This window comes from Natrix helvetica (assembly GCF_964273705.1).
Source record: "Natrix helvetica genome assembly, chromosome: 2".
Lineage (NCBI taxonomy): Eukaryota > Metazoa > Chordata > Lepidosauria > Squamata > Natricidae > Natrix > Natrix helvetica.
The window spans coordinates 71097918-71119678 of record NC_138552.1 but is presented as its reverse complement, the minus strand read 5'-3'; the positions used below and the strand labels follow the sequence as shown (position 1 = coordinate 71119678).

The following is a 21761-nucleotide window of genomic DNA, read 5'->3' as shown; positions in this document are numbered from 1 at the left end:
GGTCTGTGAAAAACATGCAACTTTGAAGTTTAATTAATTACCTTCCACCTTCTGATTTATGGAACACGTCTATTTTAAAAGCTAAGCTAAATACAGAGGAAGAGCTTACTAACAAATGTGCTTCAGTCACCTGTTGATGACAGCAGTAACTGAGGCCTCACATGGCATGAAACTCATTTGAGTGGAATATTCATTTCGCATAAATCGTGTTCTGCAGATATGAACTTGCAGATTTCCATTGAGAAGAAAAATAAATAAATGGTGGCACCTTTTTGCTTTGGTACTTTCTAGCTTGCAACGAGACCTGCGGAACTTGTTCATCTAGCACAAAGTGCATTTCCTGCCAAGAAGGCCTGTTGATGACCAGCAGTGGCCTCTGTGTAATCCCTCAGTACTGCTTGCCCAATCAGTACTATGACAAAGAGGGTAGAGCATGTAAGCCTTGCCATAAGGACTGTCTCCATTGCAAAGGACCAGGCAACTTTCAGTGTCTCAGCTGCCCAAGTGGTTTGCATCTTCTCAGTAAGTATTTGCCTTGCTGTTTTTTTAATCTCTGTAGATCAGGGCTGTCAAACTCCTAGTCCATGGGCCAGGTGCGTTACGCACTGGCCATGCCCACGCCCGGTTTAGAGAAGGGGGGGAGTCCTGATACATCTCGTGATGATGTGAGTTTGACACCTCTGCTGTCGATGAACACCTGCCATTGTTTGACAGCTGGGGTTACACATCTTGCTAAACAGTAGTTAATTTTAATTCTGCTTTCTTAAACAGCCACAAAAGCTGAGAAACACATAAAATGAAGTCATAAAATATGGTCCACACATTACAGTTACTGGATTCTGTTAGGAATGTAAGCTAACAGTTTGGTCAGCAATATATAAACCATGAATAGTACTGTAGCTTTAAGTACTGCTGTAATGTGATTGGGTGCTGTTACCTCAAGCAGCCATAAGAGGGAGCCAGAATGACTGTTAGCTCTCTGTTTGTTAGAAGCTGATCTACTCTGAGTGTTTTTGGAAGCTGGCTGGGTGCCGTATATCAGCGTGAGCTATTGTAAGTGTTTGCAACTGCTAGCAAACTAGGTGTACCGGAGTGTTTGTATGATTATGGACTATGTTATTTGGATTATCCCTTAACTGAAAGATGTTGATAACTGACTGACTAAACCGTGTATGACTTGGACTGTTTGATGGACTCTGATATATCTATTTCCACGAAAGTAAAAGCCTATTTAAACCCACCACACTAAACAAAAATAAGGGCTTAAAACCAGCAGTATCAGATCAGTAATGCAGAAGATGAGGTGTTGCCATGCACACCCTTCTGTATGTTTGGTGACATTTTGTGCATGTTCACAAGGGGCAGGGTGAATGCTCCACCCAGTATTTGTCAATCTGGTTCTTGGCCCAGAGCGAGTGCTTAGCACAATGTGTGAATCCAGGATCTCAGAATTTCTATAGGGAAAGTGTAAATTGCCATGTCTCTAAGCAATTTCCGTTCATAAGCCACGTATATACAACATACTATTGTAAACATTCTTTCCTTAACATATTGAATAGGCACAGTTCACAGGTTCATACAATGTGTCCAACTATAATAGTTAGTTTAGAGATCACACTGAATGAATTCACATAGACACAAATAAACAAAGCAACACTCAATAGTATAAACCCAGACACAATATGATGAAGAAATACCCTTCTTTCTATAGCTTCTCCTGCATTCTCAAAATCTGCTACAGAGAGAAGGGGATTAGTTTGTGTGACGTTGACTTGCACAATGCTAGATTTCATCCTACAAAGGTCCAGGGAATAGAATGATCTTAGAGAATTAAAGCATTGCTCCTTTCAAGGAGTCTGATTATTCACATTCAGAAGAGCAGGTGACAACTCAGTCATTGATCAAATGTAGAAAGGTTGCTTGGAATTTCCCCATGTCCCTACTATAGATTGTATTAAATCTTTGTCATCCCAAACAATAGGTTGTCTTTTGCTATTTTGCTATAGATACAACCTGTGTCGGTTCCTGTCCTGATGGGTACCATGAAGATACTAACTCCCACTGCCACCCTTGTCACAGAACCTGTAAAACCTGCAGTGGGAAACACAGCACCCATTGCCTTCTCTGCCCTCCAAACCGGTACAAGCAAGAAGACCGGTGTGTCCAGAACTGTACAACAGGGTAAGATCCTGAAAAGGGACAAGGATCGTGGAAGAGATGAACAAAATGGCACAGAGAAAAAAAGAGATACAAAACAGCAAAAAGATTAAGGCTTTGACAGACAGCTATCCGAAAGGGGTTAGAACAGTGATGGCGAAGTGGCATTCGGAGCCATTTGTCAGGGCACGCGAGGCGCTGCCCTGTCAGCTGGCCAGCGTGCATGCGCACACTGGCCAGCTGAGTTCACCTTTTTAAAAGCCATTTTCGCCTTCCCCAGGCTCCAGAGGCTTTATAGGAGGCCCTCCGGAGGCTTCAGGGACCGTCCGGAGGCTTCCCTGACGCCTTCGGAGCGCTTAAAACCACCCTCCGAGCAAACCGGAAGTGACCCTCGCTCGGAGGGTCGTTTTAAGCGCTCCGAAGGAGTCAGGGAAGCCTCCGGGTGGTCCCTGAAGCCTCCGGAGGGCCTCTGGGGGGGCAGGGGAGGCTCTTTTCGCCCTCCCCAGGCTCCTATAAAGCCTCTGGAGCCTGGGGAGGGCGAAAAAAGCATGTAAAAATGGGGGGGTCGCGCGTTGTGCGCGCCTGCGCACTGGGGGGTTGCGCGTTGCATTATGGGTGCAGCACGCCCGCACACGACCCCCCTGCGCTCCCCGCACTTGTGGCACGCGAGCCAAAAAAGGTTCGCCATCGCTGGGTTAGAATATCAGCTGAGGACAGGGCTCAGGCAAGCTACGTACAAACAATTCTTAAGCTTCGAGGCCATCTTAAGCTAAGATGGGCATCAGATTCAACCTCCATCTTCTCAACCCATCCCATTACCTAACAACATAGATTTACAAAGTACAAAATGCTCTGATATAAATTATCTCTTTATTTACAATGTAATTGTTCTCAACTCAGCTTGACTTTACTATTTTATTGTTATAGGTATTATGTCAATAGTGTCACCAGGACCTGTGAGAGATGTCACACAAGCTGCCAGAAATGTTTGGGACCCGCACCTAAAGAATGCTTATCCTGTGTGGACAATTTCTTCCTGCTGCACTCTTCTGGTCAATGTGTCTCTTCCTGCCCTGAATATTACTATGCAGATCTTGATACTCAGACTTGTGAACGGTGCCATCCATTTTGTCACACTTGCACAGGTAAGTTTGGGGTCAGAGCCAAATAAAGGCTGAACTCATGTTTTATTTTAATTCTTAAAATAATTTCCTTGATAACAATACAAGCAGGAAAGAACTCTCTTTATTGAATTAGAATGCAGTACAATTGGTATTTGTTGCCTTGTAGATATCCCCAAAAATGAAATCGCACACCAATTATTCAGTTAGTGATTAGTCCCAAGTAGTCAAACATCTGTATAATTATTTGTGCATATCTTCAAAAGCATTCTGAAATTCCTTAAACTGTGGGGCCTTTGGCACCTCTGAGCTTGGTGGCTTTCTTGCAGACATTTGCATTGATGATGTTACCTAATTTGGTAATGAAATGTCTGCAAGAAAACCACCAAGGTCAGAGAACACCTAGGGCCCCACAGTTTAACCCTGGACTATAAATATTTTCTTCTATCAATTCCATAAACTTTTTGTCTTTAGCATCACAGTTTAAATCCACTGCCTCATAATCCTAATACTACCAGCATTACTTTCAGCATATTCAGAATTGAAAGGATCAATGCCATTTGCTTTAATGGAGAGATTGAGCCACTGGTTTTCAACCAAAAGATGAGTGTTGCTTTCCCCAAACTAATGTTTTCCTACTCCAGTGGGACTACAACCCCCACAAATTTTACCTAGTCCAGGATCTCAAACACATGTTTGGAGTAGAAGGATTCCAAGCTGCTAAATGAAATTACTGTACGAATTAGACAATTTTCTACAAACTGTATTTCTTAATGATGTTATTCTTTTTAAGGGAAGGGAGAATTTGAATGCACAACCTGCGTAACAAGTTATCGTTTCATAGCTGGATTGTGCAGCTCTGTCTGCTTACTTGGAGAGTATCAAGACTCAGAGGTACTTTCTACACAGATTTTTTTTTAAAATGAAAGCTTTGATTTAATACAATTATATAAACATAAATTTTAGCATTCATTCTGAAACATTATAAAAAGTATTCTACATTCTTTGAATTATTTTCAACTTTCATATTTCTGCTTCTTAATATATAAAATGACAAACTGAGAAATTGAAATTAGATTTAAGAAGAGGTAGAATTTAGCTTCTAAATATTGTTGCAATGTAGCATGAAGATCATTCAACTTTTCTGCTTTCATAGGTATCTTTCGCCACCTTTAGCACAAAGTTAATAATAGGAAAGAATGATGTCTGCATATTTCTACAATAGTTTGAGCAGGCAACATCTTTTAGCTCCTTCTGACAAAATTAATTATACTATTCCAAACAGCTATAAGTTTCTGGGAAAAAAAAGTACATCATTGAACAAAATGGCATTGTGTTCCTATTTTCAGGTGTTGGGGTCTTTATTATTAGAAAAACAGAGCGGTTTATACATTTTATACAAAATTGAGAAAAATTGCAGCATTAGTCAATATTGTAAGACCCCTTTTAAGCGGGGAAAATATCCCAAAAAAACAGGTAACACTTGACACAGAAATATGTGCTCATACTCCTGTGAGTATCCCTGGTGTTAAAAATAGAATTAAGATCCAGGCTTTAGTTTAGTGGTTAAGGCTGGAAACCAGGAGACCATAAATGCTAGTCCTGCCTTAGATCTGAAAGCCGCTGGGAGTCTTTGGGCCAGTCGCTCTCTCTTATCCCAACTTATTTTATTTATATCCCGCCTTCATTATTTTTATAAATAACGCAAGGTGACAAATACATACAATACTCCTTCCACCGCCAATTTTCTCCATGACGACAACCCTGTGACACCTCACAGGGTTGTCGTCATGGAGAAAACTGGCGGTGGAAGGAGTATTGTATGTATTTGCCACCTTGAGTTATTTATAAAAATAATGAAGGCGGGATATAAATAAAATAAATAGCGCTTAAGAGTCATAGTTGTACAGACTTTAATAAATAGGTCCTAATATGATAGCTGGTGATGAAGATGGTGTTTGCTGTCCTTTTTTTCCTACAATAAGGCTGGTTTTTTAAAAAAAATAGGAAGGACTTTATGCACACAAAGATATCCAGTGTTGCATATTTTTCGGATCAAGGCTTGCTAGGCTGGGTTTTAACCCTGTGCTATGACAATGTTTATTAAACTGCTTTTTTAAAAACCAAGCCATAATTGATTCATACATACAACTAAGCCATAAATTACAATTTACAGCTCACAATGAGCAGATATATACAAGCTGCTAAGACAAAATTAAATAAATCCTATGATAACTTTATGCAATATGCTAATTCAGCAATAGCATTGTCTATTTCCCCTGAAAACATTAACCAAAGCTCACCTTTCTGTCTCTTCTTTGTTGAATGCAAGGTAAAACCATCAAAATGTGAGAAATGCCATGATTCCTGTATGCAGTGCAAGGGACCTGGTCCCTTCAACTGTACTTCATGTCATCTTAACACACAACTCTATGTTGACGAATATCGGTGTGTTCCATGCTGCCAGGTTGCTGGATTGATGGAAACTCAGGAATGTTGTAACTGCACTTTAACATCAGGTAATAATCTCATCATTATTTTATATCTCTCTTCCAAGAAATTTTTCTAATCTGATTTCAAGACAGTATTTCAATATCTTTGGCTTGGCTTGGCAGTGCATAGCATATATATACCAATAGACAATGAAAGTCAAGATAGTACAACTAGTAATAGACATCTTGGGTGCAGTCTCAAACAACTGGAGCACCACTTGAAAGCATTGACAAAATCAGTCAATTTCAAAAGGCAGCTTTACCTGGAACAGCCTATATCCTGGGGCGATACCTTTCAGACCATCAAGCCATGACATCTGCTTATTTCTGGTTCTTGAGAAGGACTCGAGGGGCGAATAAAAATACCAAATCTAAGAAATTGGTTCACCATGCAACAACTATAATTATAAAGCTAGGCAGACAGTCACCCGACTTTATAGTTCAGTGTTGATATTTATGTCTAAATATGTCGAAATAGACAGCTTTGTTATTTGGCAAAATTTGGTGGAAAACCCTTTGCCTTGCTGCTAACTCCACATCACAGGGATAAGATTGTAGGCAAAGTAGGTTGATCTTAAAACCACTGTTACCGTAATGTTCTTCTCACCATGACTTCACAAGGCCAGCAGGATTACTGCTGTCCCATAAGAGCAATGGGGGCTGCTGCCGCTGATAGTGATGATGATGATGATGATGATGATGATGATGATGATGATGAAGATAATGAAGATGATGGTGGTGGTGGTGGTGATGATAATGACCATCATAGTTATGATAACAGTGGCAGCAGGGTAGAGAAGTTGTTTCAAATGACTTGTGGCAAAGCCAGATCTTCTGATCATAGGCCAATGGTAATCTCCGAAATGCTGCCAGACTAACAAGGAGTTTGAAGTGGGCACTATGGGAAATTCACTGCCAATATGTAGATGGGGAAATGGGGAGAAATGCAAGTATTGGAGAGAAAATTGGCACAGAGATAGTGTGCAGCATCTTCAGCCAGATTATGCAATATGTAGAGAACAGGCTAGGTGGGTTTTTCCCACAACCATTAATATGTGACAAACATGTTTATCATTCTTTTTTAGATGAGTGTATATTGGTCATTCCTCACTTGCCAGAGAATATCAGAGGCAAAGCTGTGGCTTTGACAGTGTCCTTATTCATTTTGTTGAGTGTCATCATTGGGGCCTCTGTTTTCATATGGAGAAGACCGCGAGCCAGACCGATGTCTGTTTATAAGGCTGGATATAAAAAGTTGCCAGACAATGCAAAGGCCCTCAGTTCTTTCAAGAGCAACCACTACCAGAGCACCAGCTACCCAGAAAATCAAGTGAATGAATACAGGGATCGGGAGGAGGAGGAGGAGGAGGACGATGAATATGACAACGATATTGTCTATATGAGCCGTGATGGCACTGTCTATCGTAAATTTAAATATGGACTTCTGGAAGATGATGACATAGATGAACTAGAATATGATGATGAAAGTTACTCCTTTACATAACCTAGTGTTTGTACAAGTGTCATTACATTTGTAATGCTTTGCTGAATGAGTTACCAGAAGATGTATGTAAATTTAGTACAAGTTCAGAATCTCACCTAAATGATTAAAAAAAATAACCACTTAATACATACCTGCAAAGACTGTGGTATTGTGTTTCCTCACTATTTGGTTGAACAAAGCAATCATCCTTCCATCATACGCAAACCATGGTAGGGTACCACTTTTAGTAAATGGTTGTCTGTATTCACTCATTCATGTTTCAAGTATGTTTCTTCCTGCATTTTTATATTTAAATTATATCGTTCAAATCATGAAGCACTTGTCTGAGGCAAAATGTTTCTAATAAAATTGATATTTCTTGAATTGCCCACCCTTTTCAAACATTGGACAAAATAGCACCATTGATGCAGGGCTCTTCTTGTGTTGCGTACCAATACAGTGATGAAACAAGGAATAATATGGGTTCAGACTATGTAGAACTGAAAAATGAATAAATGCAACAGCCTAAACCATGAATATTAACAACTGAATGTAATAAAAGGCAAAAACTGCCTATTATGTGGAGAGTGTCATTTGTTCACCTCACAGTTTGGTAATTCTCAAAGAAATGTTTGGGGTTATTATATAATCCAGTCTTCTGCAATTTCTCCCCATGGCAAAATATATATTTAGAATAGAATAGAATAGAATTCTTTATTGGCCAAGTGTGATTGGACACACAAGGAATTTGTCTATTTGGTGAGAATATACCACACACATTTCTAACTTGGTGATTAGGAGTCTGTTTTGCAGCATAAATGAATAGAGAAAGCTCTTAGGTAATTTCATGGGTTTTTTGTTTTTCTAGTGGAATAAGTAGGACCATTTATCAAACAATGAGAAAGATCTGGTTTGCACACATCAATAAAACCTGGTTTAGTATTGCTAGAGTGAACTGCAATGAACCCTGGGATCAGATGAAACTTTCTATTTCCACTTTCTAAATTCAATTATTCAGGGCTTGTCAATTTATAATTCCAATTGTAATTATGCAATGATTTAGCCTAATATTAGCTGAAAAAAAGTAATAAAAATTAATAAAACATATTGAAGATTTTAAAAAGGGACACGGTGGCTCAGTGACTAAGACGCTAAGCTTGTTGATCGAAAGTTTAGCGGTTTGAATCCCTAGCGCCGCATAACAGGGTGAGTTGCTTGTCCCAGCTTCTGCCAACCTAGCAGTTAGGAGGCATGTAAAAATGCAAGTAGAAAAATAGGAACCATCTTTGTTGGGAAGGTAACAGCGTTCTGTGCGCCTTCGGCATTTAGTCATGCCGGCCACGTGACCACGGAGACATCTTTGGACAGCACTGGCTCTTCGGCTTTGAAACAGAAATGAGTACTGCCCCCTAGAGTCAGGAACGACTAGCACATATGTGTGAGGGGGATCTTTACCTTATTGATGATTTTGCTTCCATGAAACTAACTACAGTTTATTTAGTCCAACATAGAAACAAAGACCTTGGCTGCTCTATATAATTCCAAAGAAATAACATTTTGCATTATATTTCAATGCAGGCATATGATAAGTGCAAATGGCTTTAAAATCTTGCCTTTTTGTTGAAAAAGGCTCTGTGAATCTAACCCTGACTTTAGAAGCCCTGACATCAAGAAAGCCAAACCATAACCAGATTTCCATTCAGAATCTAACAATAATCCTAACCTTAACCCTAAATGCATTTCCATCCATAACACTAACCACCACCCTAATCTAATCCTAAACCTAACTGGATATCCATTTTTACCCCGACCCTAAACCTAATTCTCACCCTAATTGAATTTCCATCGCTACCCGAATCCTAAACATATCCCCAAGCACCCAATCCTAACCATAATGCAAACTCTAACACTCAACTTAATGTAAACCATAACCCTAATTGGATTTCCACCCTAAATCTTCCCCATACTGGATTGCCATTCTAACCCTAACCCAAACCTGATTTCTAACCCTAATCTTACTTGTTTTCTATTCCTATCCATAAGGATTAGAATCGCTAGCAGCTCTTAAGCCTAATGAGGCTCTACTCATTATGCTACTAGTGACATTATTTTTACTCTCCAAGTTCATGGATGCCTAAACCTAACCCAAGGTGTGTTACTGTACTTTTTATAATGAAGCAAAAATAAGGGAGATTAGAAACAAGAAACTTCTTTTACACTCCAAATTCAGTCTGCTAACCCTAACCTTTTATACTTTTCAAGAAAAGTACAAATGGAATTAGAACTGTTAGTGGCATCTTAAGCATATTAAGGCTTTTGAAACTACTGATGTTTTAGAGATGTTATGAGTTATGAACGCCTAACCCCAAACCAAAGTGCACCTACATCCCAATAAGATTTTATTGTATGCTTTATAATGAATTGAAAATAAGAGGGATTGGAAATATGAGGCCTCTTAAGCATAACAAGTCTCTGAATAAACTCATCATGGTTTTACACTCCAAGTTCACAGTGGATTAACCCAAACCTGGATCCTATCACTAGTGCTAATCCTAACAATAACCAGAATGTTAATCTTAACCCTTATCTAACCCTAACCCAAACTCTTTAACGCAAAGTGTAACCCTAACTTCAAGCCTAATCCATACTCTAACCTAAATCCTAAATCCAAATCTAACTGATTGGTATGCCAAACTCTAAGCCTAACTTGATTTCTAACCTTAACCCTGACTGGATTTCCAGCCCAATGGGGATTTTCCATGTAATTTATGAGGAAACTAAGAAAATAGGGATTCAAATTCTGAGAGGTCTCTTAAGCACAATGAGGCTCTTCAAATCTGCAATGATTCCTGGCAATTGCCTGAACTAGTCCTTGAAGTTTTCTTGGTAAGATTTTGCAATCGTTTGCTTTGGCCTCCTTTCTAGGAGAGGGCTGTGAGTAAGTAAATCTTTATTATGGTCAAAGACCAGCAATACACATTAGTTTTTACAATATGTTAAAAAGTACTGACATTAAGATATAATTAAAAAGCATTGACATTAAAAGTGGAAAATAACATACATGTTCTCAGATTGTTCGGGTCAGTCCCTGGTTTACCTGGGTGCAACGCTGTTAAGTATAGGAGTAAATACAATGGTCCAAAGATTGTTAGAGATATGTCCAGATAATTGGTACAAGATGACAACTATACTTCTGTAGCCAATTTTTTTCTTATGGACATTGCAGCAGCACAGAACTTTGCCACTGCATGCGTGGTAACCGGGTTAGTGTCCTGGAGGAGAAAGCCTAGATAAAAATCGTCTGCCCTCCCTGGCAATCTCTCTAATAAGGGGAGAATATGTGCAGACCCACAAGCTCTCTATAGCTCGCAAGAGGGCTGTGAGGAAACCTGAGTGACAGTAACAGGTCCAAGGATGCCCAACTGGCTTTGTGTCAAAGGTATGACTAGAACACAGTTTCAAAGTTTCTAATCTGGTGCCTTAATTATTACAACAAACTGGCTCTATCATATTCCTTTTACCTTTTCAAAAAACAAACAAACAACGTTGCCTATGGTTTTATTACAACAGAATGGTATTTGATATTTTTCAGATTTGTGCGGAGTGAAAAAAAAATAGAAAACATATAGCTTTTCTTTTCTTTTATTTGTTGAAATTAATAGAAAAATAAAACTTAATAAAATCACAATGGTAAATTTAAAATTTATATATATCTCTATATATAAAAAGGCAGAATTCAATACATATTCATTCGATTCCATATGCTGTTTAAAAACCAGGACTGTTTAATAAATTCAATTTCTGGTTTGTACTTGCTGCTTCCAAAACTTTCTGTTTTGTCAGTGACACTCTCTCTTAAACAATAATGTATATACATGTCCTGTTTGATAGGTTAGCCATTTATCTCACAAAGTAACCCTGTCAGAAGGCACTTTCTAAAGCAACAAAACAATTGACAAATATACACTGCCAACAGTATATTCGATTATGTCTGGGATCTCTTAACATTCGTATTTATGGAGCTAGTAGTGCTGAGCATGAGGAGAAAGAAGGGAAGACAACAGTGCTGAAAATCTGTTAACTTTATTATCAATTATTGTGGTGCCAAATTGCTTATAAGACAACAGCTTCAATTTTTTTGCTGACGCAAGAAATCCCTCCCCCAGTTCTACTCATTACTGAACTGTGTAAAAAAACAAAAGTACTGTGAGAGTTTCAAGATTCAAAATGTTACACAAAGACATCCCATCCAGCTAAAAATATTTCTGCTTGCACTGAAACATTTTCGAGATGGCCGTAACAGCATGAGGCCTAGTGGATATACAGGTAGTCCTCGACTTCTGATCACAATTGATCCCAACATTTCTGTTGCTAAGCAACACATTTGTTAAGTGAGTTTTGTCCCATTTTATGACCTTTCTTACCCCAAATGTTAAGTGAATCACTGCAGTTGTTATGTAGCATGGTTGGTAAGTGAATCCAGTTTTCCCATCGAGTTTGCTTGTCAGAAAGTTCTGGGACACTGCAACCGTCACAAATATGAGTCAGTTGCCAAGCATCTGAACTTTAATCATGTGACCATGGGGATGCTGCAACTGCACAATTGTGAAAAATGGTCATGTCACTTTTTTCAGTGCTGTTGTACCTTTGAATAGTCACTAAATGAACTGTTATAAATTGAGGACTACCTGTAGGTATAGTCCATCAGCAGTCTGAAAAAGACATTCTTTGGCACACAAGTTGAAATGAGTGGCAGTCCCAGATTGTATTAAGCTACAAAGAAATATTCAAAGGTAGTCCTCGACTAATGACATTTGAGACCAGAACTTTTGTTGCTAAGCAATGTGGTTATAAATGAGTCACACCAAATTTTACCTTTTTTTGCTAGTCATTAAGCAAATATTTAAGCAATGGTGATCATGTGGCCACCGAATGTTGCAACCATTTCAAATCCAAACCAGTAGGCAAGCATCCGAATTTTGATCCCATGACTGTGGGGGAACTGCAATGCTTTCTAAGTTCAAAGAAGAGCAAGTTAAGTCATTTTTTTCATTGTAACCTCAAACAAATGGTCATAAATTGAGGACTATCTGTAAAGCCTTGGTACTGCTAGGACTGCATATGCAGAGTGGGTAAAGAGAGAAAACATGGGCACTTTACCAAGATAAAAATAAGTGGAATCCAGGTTTTTAAAGTTTAATGGTAACATAAAGTATGAAATAATAAACATTTGAACCATGAAAATCGGAACTCAGGATTCCTTGCAAATGAACAATCTGGGGTCTCTGAAATGAAGGACACAAGACTTCCAATTCATGGGGCTCATGCAGCGAACATGTAATTGGAGTGATTGTTCCCGATGCGTTTATTTACATATATTCAATGTGAGCTTTTTCCTAGATAAATAAGATTCAAATGTTCTGCACAGTCCCTAGCAGCTTACACCCATTAGTGCATTTGTAAAATTATCAAAGTGCAATCAACTGAATTTTCCACTTCATTCTGCATAACATAGTATACACATTTCCAGACTAGACTTTTCAATTAAATGCACATGTAATAATCATATTTACCAATCCAAATAACATTTAATTAAAGAATTTTTGTTGCATTTACATACAAACATGTATCAAAATGAAAAATATAAGCAGAAAAAAACATAATTTGGTTATGTAAACAGCTTTTGGTGTTTTGTTTTTCCGAGCATATAAATGTCCTCGGACAAGCAAATCCCTATATTGACAGAGATGCTATGAAAGCTGCAACGATAGAAACATGTTAGGAATGCTAGTTACATCCTAATGCACATATCTGCATATAGATATATACATTTTATAGCAGCTGATAAGCCATGCATACAGACACAAGTACATATATGTGCACAGTTTATTCTCATTATTTGCGGATTTACAATTTCACCTACACACTGAAATGTGTATGTAATGTCAAATGCCCATGGCAGTTTTGCAGTCATTTGGAGACAGGCTCAGAGCAGTGTGTCAGGTGACATGCATGTTCCCACTGAGGCTTATAAAGTGATATTTTGCCTTTTAATTTCAACTCCCATACTATAAAAGTACTTTGCTTTTGGGGAATAGGAACAATAGATCAATATTTAGTAAATCAGCATTTATTACTTTTAGAATGTAACCCCTCTGAATAGCAAGAATTGACTGTAGATACATATATGTGTATGTGTGCATACACAGATATATAACACATACATACAGGTAGTCCCCGACTTACAACCATTTGTTCAGCAACCATTCGAAGTTACAATAACATTGAATAAAGGGACTTTGACCTGTGCCTGAAGTTACAGGTATTGCACTGTCCTTGTGGACACCTGACAACCTATCTGTACTTATGACTGCAGGGGCATTGCAACTCCAACTACCAACCTAGATCCCTCTAATGGCACCTTCCATAGGGCGGCTGCTTTGTACACCACTGTGTATTCAGCCGTTCGTGTATGAAGAGTGGCTGTTTTGTGATGTGGTCTCGCAACTTCCCAAGCATTTAGCAGTTGTGTCTTCCAAGGTTGACTACAGCTTCTTTCTCTGGTCTTGTATTGCCCTGCAGCATCACCCAATTCACCCACTGCCTGTTCAAAGCCTCCTAGGGCCTCTGTTACCCCAAGATACCCTCATGCTGCTTGTGACTCAGTCCACCTAACCACCCATAAGATTGCTTAATGACCATGACTGGGAATGCTGCAATGGTTAAATGAAGCAGTCACATGACATATCATTTGACAACCACTCTGCTCAATGATTTATTCTGGTCCCAATCATGTTTCTCAGTCAAGCCTATCTGGACATATGCACAAAGACCCAAATTCATCACATTTTCCCCCCAAGTAAATTAAAGGCGCATTTAATCAAACGAAAGGCTGCTTTGTAACAACAAAGTTGCATCAAAAGTAAAGGAGATTTTGCAAAAATAAAGGTTTGTTCCATTCCAGGTTCAGATGCCTCTCTTAAGATCAAGGCTTTCCATTCTATTCTGTACTATAAAACAGTGAAATAAATAAGCTCTATAAATATCTAGGAATTATCAGTTGAAGGCAGAAGAAATTAAGTTATGATTTCATTCCCACTGAAATTAATAGCGTAATTCATTCACAGAGGGTTTAAATCCTATTTTAAAGGGATTAAAAAGGGCTTCAAATGAATCCAGCTAATGTTTCAAATGAACAATTAAAAGCCCCTAGGACAACAATTCAGGCAGTAAAATTACTGATACCATTTCTACTTTTCCATTGGAAACTTTTCACTATAAAAATATCCAGCATGGGCATTATTAATTAAATAAATAGCAATCATTAGAAATATTTAGAAATATTTAGGAAACAAACTTTTGTCTGCAGTTAGATGCCACCAACAACAACATGTGACAGATTGCACTTTCTATTTGTCAAGTTACATTGCCCTTTTTTTTGAAAAAACAAAAATAGTGTTACTTTTAGAAAATCACTAACCATTTTGATGTAATGCTAACAGAATAACAATCCTAGAGAGCAGAGCAGTCTTCTCTATTAAAAAGAAACATGCTAAGAGCAGTTCAATTTAAATAACCGCAGTGAAAATAAAGAAAGGGAAATATTTAATGACCATTAGTCATACTGTTAACATTTCCTCTGTGAAAGAAGTTGTCATCTTTAAACTTCTGGTGTTCTGGCAAATCTAGTAGATTTTTAGCTTCATCAATGTCATGTTGAATAGCAGCTATAAGTGCATCTGCAGAGGGGGAAAAATAAAACATTAACAACTTCTAAAGCAGGGGTGGGCATTTGATTTTCTCAAGGGGCCACATGACAAACTGGGATTGTTGCAGAAGGTCACAGAGCTGCCCAATGACGCCACTGCCCAACTCCCAAGGCTGCCACTGCTACCCCATTGCCAATGCCCTGCCCCAACGTTGTTATTGTCTCATGCGTCAAGGGCAAGACCTGGATTGCCTGTGAATCAAATGAGGCCCACAGGCAGTAAAATTCCAAAGTATATAATATTGATAAATGCCTGATTCGAGATGAAACATTTAAAGTATCTGCTGTCTACAAGTTTCTTTCATACCACCTAAACAGAGTGAGAGTGCCTCTATGTTTGTTGCTTTTTCTAAGGAGAAAAGGTGAGAATTGAGGAAATAGTTAAAAGAATTCAAAACAATGTAGCTTCCAATTATAGTTTGCATAACTCATATGTTGCCAAAGAGGAAGTAGAAACAGAGCAAGGAAAATGTCATGAGTCTTATTCATATAATGTCAAACCATGACATTACTGAATTATAAACACAATTTATATATTTTCTCCAGAAAGTCAAGATGGATTTTGTAGCACATCACCAACCCTGTGAAGTAGATTGGGCTGAGAGATGTAAGCTTCCAGCTTCTTGTTCCCAGTACAATGCAATTATCACTCAAACTGAGATTTATCAGTTGGATAATACTTTTTACATCCAGATAATTGCAATTGTCCATACTGTGTAATGCGGATTCTGTGTAATGTGCCCCATACGCAGATGTTGAAAATGTAAATTTTCTTCAAGAAGAAAATGTTTCTGATCAACAATTTCATCCAAACCAATACAGGTATAAACGTTCTTTCATATTCTTTGCATCAGCAACCTAAATTTTAAGAACTCCTGTTGTAGAGTAATGATATTAAATACCTGTTCTTATGAGCAGTCATTATCATTTGTCAAACAAATACTCAAATACTCAAGACTTACCTAAAGAATCAAAGTTCTGTTCTGGTCTTATATAACCAACAATGATTATGCTGAGGACTTCCCCATAAAAGTCTTCCTTGAAGGGGTGAATGACATGTGTTTCCTAAAAAAAAAAAACCACCATCACAGCATGTCTGTGTATATATTAAAGCACTGAAATAAAGATATACTGTATTTTTCAGGTGCACCGGAGTATAAGATGCACCAAGATTTTGACGAGGCAAATTTTAAAAAAAAGTTTTTATACTCTGCAGACCTCGCGAAAACAAGTTTTTAATGAAAATGGCCCCTTTTTTTAATAAAAGGGTATGAATAGCTTTAAGAGGCTTGTAGAGTGCACCTACAAATAAGAGGGGCAAAAATGAGCAAAAAATGGCCCGTTTTTCGCTAAAACGGGCAAGTTTTTGTCCAAAAAAAAGGGCATGCCTAGCCTTTAGGAGGCTTATAGAGTGCTCCGGGGAGTGGGGGGGCAAAATTGAGCAAAAAACCCGGCTCGTTTTTCTCTCATTTCTGCCCTCCCGAGCTCCCAAGAACACTCTGAAAGCTTCCTAAAGGCTATGCACGGCCATTTTGGTAAAGAGGGCGGGATTTCGGGAGGCAAAATATGCTGTATTCAGTGTATAAGATGCACCCAGATTTTCAGCCTCTTTTTTGAGGGAAAAAGGTGAGTCTTATACTCCGAAAAATATGGTACTTATTTTTAGACATTTTAAATATGAGTAAAACCAAAACAACTATTGATTTCTATACAGAATACAGATAGTTCTTGCTTAATGATTATTCAGCCACCATTCTAGATTAGGACAGCACTGAACATATGATTTTATGCCTGGTCCTCAAAGTTCCCGCTGTTGCATGCGATCCTGTGGTCACGTAATCAAAATCTGGATGTTTTGTAACCTGTCCTCATTTTGCAAGAGGCAGGTTAGGGCAAGAACAAGCAGTGTGTGTGAATAGGTTCAGTCAGTGCTGGGCTCGCCTCCAACCCATTGCTGGCCCTGAAGACTGGCGCTCCAGGACGGCTCCCAATGTGAGTTGTAGAGCATGCACTACGCTTCTGAGAAGCCCTCATCCTCCATTTTCTTTAGTTCTGCAACTACCCTGAACAGCCTCTTCCTCACAGCCTCCACCTTTGCCCAGGGAGCTACGATCTGTCTTGTCTTGCCCACTGATGGAGCAACCCACGACTCACTTCCCCACGTGAAGTGAAAGCTCCCTTGAAAGCTTTCCGGAAAGCTTTCTGAAAGCCGGCAGCAAGAAGTGACTGAGGGAGAAGTGTGAGCTCCTGGACTAACAATCACACAGCCCTTGCCTAAATATCACAACTGCCATTGGTAAGCACTGTGATCATGTGATGTTTGGGAGCTTTCGCTTAGGAAATTCAATTTCCAATTAGGATCATTAAGTGAGAACTACCTGTATAAATAGTCCCTGACTTACAACAGTTCATTTAGTGACCCTTTGAAGTTACAACAGCACTGAAAGTGACTTAAGGCTGTTTTTCACACTTATGATTGTTGCAGCATCCCCATGGTCAGGTGAGTAAAATTCAGACACTTGGCAACTGACTCTTATTTATGACGGTTGCAGTGTCGCAGTCATGTGACTACATTTTGTGACCTTTTCACAAGCAAAGTCAATAGGAAAGCCAGATTCACTTAACAACCGTATTACTAACTTAACAACTGCAGTGATTCGTTTAACAACTGTGGCAAGTAAGGTCGTAAAAGGGGGCAAAATTCACCTAATGTTTCATTTAGCAACAGAAATTTTGGGTTCGATTGTGATCATAAGTTGAAGGTTACCTGCATAACATTTCTGTTACAAAAATCTCAATTATACAGTATGTAAAATATTAGCATTCTATAGAATAAATGAATTAGTGTATTCTGTGTTGAATAAGACTTTGATAATGAATTCACTTTATTGAAAGTTTATTCACAATGATCAGGAATTAAAAATGTCATTAAACAAATCCTGGTAAATGTTTATATTAATGGTAAGTAAAAGTTCCAGCAAAAATTGTCCAAATATAAATCTCTATTGATCAGATCCTGAGCTGGTTTTAAGATATTAACACACAACATACTCACCACTGATTTCTTAACATTCTTGTAATATGGATTCCAGCCTATACTCAAAACCACTTTATGCACATCTCCAGTTCCAACACAACCCCATCCATAGTATATTCCAGTAGAGATATCAGATGGGAAACTATCAACCACTTCTTCGGAAAAGTTAGCTGAAAAACAAAACATTTACATGGACTATTAAAATAGCTCATAGCACAGCAAAAAGAGCTGACAGAAAAGTCTTAAATCAATACATTATATTAATCATATCTTATTATGATCCAGGTGAAGTTGACTTAGGGTAGTTAAATATATCTAAAATAAGTTACATTAATTTTTAAGTCACTCTTCAAATATAGACATGCGCACACACTCAACAAGGCCAGGCTGAATTTGAACTTTCAAGAATGTTGTTTTGTAATTTGGTAATTTACATATGTATTTAACCTGGTTAGAAAAAAAACAGTACCTAGTCTATAACATAATGAAGGTATGTTACTTAATAATATAACACAACTGCACCTTGTAACATGACTTGTGCTACATATTAGCTCTTTTAAAGCAAAAGGAGTTGAAAGTTCATGAATGTGCCCATGTTTGTCATATAACTGGCATGTAAGTATTTAACAAAAAGCCCATTACCATTCAGGACTATCTACTGAGAACTAGGAACATTATAGTGAGCAGTTTCAAACCAGGATTGTTAAAAACCTACCTCTTTCCATTTAGATGTAGACGCCAGATTCTAAATAACCACAAAATATCCCTTATGGAAACGGTTTTAATCCAAACAGCTGGGGAGACCCTTGTTTGGGGAGGAATTTAGGCAAGGTAATTGGGACAACGGAATACCACCAGAAAACATGAGGATTGCAAGTTACATTGGGAGCCCACAATACCTCTTCTTAGTCTATGGCAAATTAGACCGGTTTGGTATAGAAATTAAGGTGCCAGCCTAGAAACCAGGAAACTGTGAGTTCTAGTCTCACTTTAAGCAAAAAGCCAGTGGCTCTCTTTCAGCCCAATCCACTTCACAGTTTTGTTGTAAGGAAAGAGGAGGAGGGAGTTCGCCACTTTGAGTTACAGATAGTCCTCGACTTACGACAATTGAGCCCAAAATTTATGTTGTTAGGTGAGACATTTCTTGCCCCATTTCTTGCCACAGTTGTTAAGTGAGTCATTGCAGTTGATCAGTTAGTAACCTGGTTGTTAAGTGAATCTGCTGATTTTGCCCCTCAGAGAGTTGCAAAACATGATCCCTTGGCCTTTAATCATAAGTATGAACCAGTTGCCAAGCATCTGGATTTTGATCATGTGATCCCGGGGACTCTGCAAAGGTCACTTCTGCGGAAAACTAGTCACTTCACTTTTTTTCAGTCCAGTTGTACCTTTGAACAGCCACTATGTTTGAATGGTTGTGAGGAATGTTCCTATTTATAAAGTAATAACTGCGGGATGAAAATCAAATGAAAAATAAAGTCGTTTTGTACTATGCCGCCCCCTCCCAAAAAACCACACAAGTGCTGTTTACAAGAAGGGGCTGAGTTGGACTTTGAACGGGATTTCGTATTAGCAGACACCCCCCCCCCCAAACCCCAAAGCCAGCCCTGCTTATACTAAAGCAGGGGTCGTCAAACTTGGAAACTTTAAGACTGGTGGACTTCAACTCCCAGAATTCTCCAGACAGCATAGCTGTCTGGAGAATTCTGGGAGTTGAAGTCCACCAGTCTTAAAGTTGTCAAGTTTGGGGATCCCTGCACTAAAGCCTCGTTTCTTAATTCAAGGCAAAAAAGAGAGCGGAGAGCCGACCTTCCCCCCCTCCCAACGCCCTGTCAGTCGCCAGAAGGACCCAGCAGGGGCGTCGAAGAGGAGAAGGTGCCGCCACCCGACTGCGGAGCCCGGTCCCCCCGCTTCTCACCTGTGCGGATGCCCAGCTCCTTGGAGCCCCGCCCGAAGCCTCGCACCACCTCTCCGCGACAGAAGTACGGCAAGTTCTTCATGGCGACGGAGCGAAGGCAGCCGCGGGACGGAACGCGGAAGAGACGGCGGCGGCTGTTCAAGGCTTGGTCCCCGGGTCCCCGCGACGAGAAGCTCGGCTGCCCCAAAGCGCCCCAGCCGCGTCTGGTCCGAGCGGCGAGCCACGTGATTACGCACGGCTGTAGAAGAGAACTGCCGGCGCGGAAGAGGCGGGGCATCGCGTTACGTCACAGAAGCGGGGGAGGTGGGAGGAAAAAGGAGAAGAAGAAAGGAACGCAGGAACGTTCTAGCACGCTCGGCCGTTTCCTCTTCCTTGCGAAGGTGGCTCCGAGGGCGAGAGCTCGTCAGCCGCCGGTGGGTGGAGCCGCCGCATTTGCGCCCTGCGCGCGAGAAAGAGGATTGGCTGGGAAATGCCGGCAGCGCGCTTGCGCCTTGGCGTTCTCCGACAATCGGGTGGGCTTTGAAGGTCGTCGGTGGCGTGAAGGAAGACGGCGCGGTGGTTTCCACCCGATTCTTACAGATGAGCCCTTCTCCCTCCGCGAAAAGGCTGGCGGCCCAAGCCCAGAGGCTGCTCCCGGCTTTATGAAAGGAAGGCACCGACTTGCTTGAGGGGTTCTCGAGGCGATCGAGGAATGTGTGTGAACACCCCATGAAGGAAACAAATGACCTCGTTGCGGTTCAGGGCTTTGCGAGAGATTTAAAAATAAAGCTTCGTTTTAATTAGGGTTTTGGTAGTTAAACTATAATCCGTATATCACGAGGAGTCCCGGGTTTTATTCTACAGGTTTGCGCCGGAGTCAGTCCGCGCTGTCGAATAGACTGCGTTATTTTGCTTCAGACGTTAAAAAGAGATTTGAAAAATATGACCCTCTCCTTCCTAGGATCACAATGTGCGTTCCAAACTTTAATTCACATCAACACACGCCCGCCCCGTCATCACACCGGGGAGAAAATCAGTTTTGGGTGTAGGAAGGTAGCCCCACCTCTCTCCTAGAAAATGGAATATTTTAGGAAATATTAAAGGGCCGAATATTTCCGCTAAAAGGAAGGCAGAAACTCTGCTCCCACCCCCACCTTTGTCAATGGACCATTAAGGCCTGACCCAGTCTATTCTACATGACAAAGATCTACCCCCTTCAGGCGGACCCATCTAGGAAACAAACTCACCACAGGGCACCTGGGAAAATTACATCAGCCAGCAAGGCAAAGAAGCTTGGATCTCAGGACAGCCTGCTAGCTAAGACCATCCGTCTGTCCCCTGTCCCCCCTGCCCTGGGAGTTTGACAGCCAATCAGTGCATTTCTTGCACAGGAGAGGATGGCCCTTTGGTGAGGTCCAACAGAGGACATGAAACACAGGGGACTCTCAGCAAGCCAGCCCTTTTTTCTTCTTCACCCAACATCTTGAAGCATGCGATCACCTTTTCTGTTCAGAAGTTCAAGTCATGTGATCCTGTCCACCAATGAACCATCTTTCCTAACAGCTTCCATGTTTCCAGTGTCTTTCCCCCCACTTGGAATTAAACCCAGAAGGATATTTCTTCCAACATGGGAAAGCTGGTAAAAGTGCCGAATGTTCCTGGCATCAACTTTGAAAGTTACAGGGCGTTTCATTCAATACATGCGTGCCCACAATGCACAGTCTTAGTCACTGAAACGGACGCCAGGGCCCTCTTTCGAAAAGTAATATTGGATATGGTAAAATCAGCCTTCCCAAACTGGGTGGT

General features: G+C 40.0%; 2 protein-coding genes across 2 annotated transcripts in view; one reads left to right on the top strand and one right to left on the bottom strand.

Annotated features, from left to right (window-relative positions):
- Positions 1–7811, top strand: part of LOC309387358 (proprotein convertase subtilisin/kexin type 5-like) — a gene marked incomplete at its 5' end in the record, with an annotated part of 43651 nt that extends 35840 nt beyond the window's left edge. The window contains 6 exons of the mRNA XM_081943831.1: positions 292–522; positions 2007–2181; positions 3085–3302; positions 4072–4172; positions 5611–5797; positions 6856–7811. Of these exons, the coding sequence (XP_081799957.1) occupies positions 292–522; positions 2007–2181; positions 3085–3302; positions 4072–4172; positions 5611–5797; positions 6856–7274 (1331 nt within the window). The 3' untranslated portion in view covers positions 7275–7811. The remainder of the gene's footprint in view (positions 1–291; positions 523–2006; positions 2182–3084; positions 3303–4071; positions 4173–5610; positions 5798–6855) is intronic.
- Positions 7812–13158: 5347 nt separating this feature from the next.
- RFK (riboflavin kinase) lies at positions 13159–20708 on the bottom strand. The gene is made up of 4 exons (XM_081943021.1): positions 19977–20708; positions 18077–18228; positions 15984–16086; positions 13159–14992 (listed from the first exon to the last, which is right to left on the bottom strand). Exons 1-4 carry the CDS (start codon positions 20251–20253, stop codon positions 14859–14861), a joined length of 666 nt encoding a protein of 221 aa, XP_081799147.1. The 5' UTR covers positions 20254–20708; the 3' UTR covers positions 13159–14858.
- Between the last annotated feature and the right edge of the window lie 1053 nt (positions 20709–21761).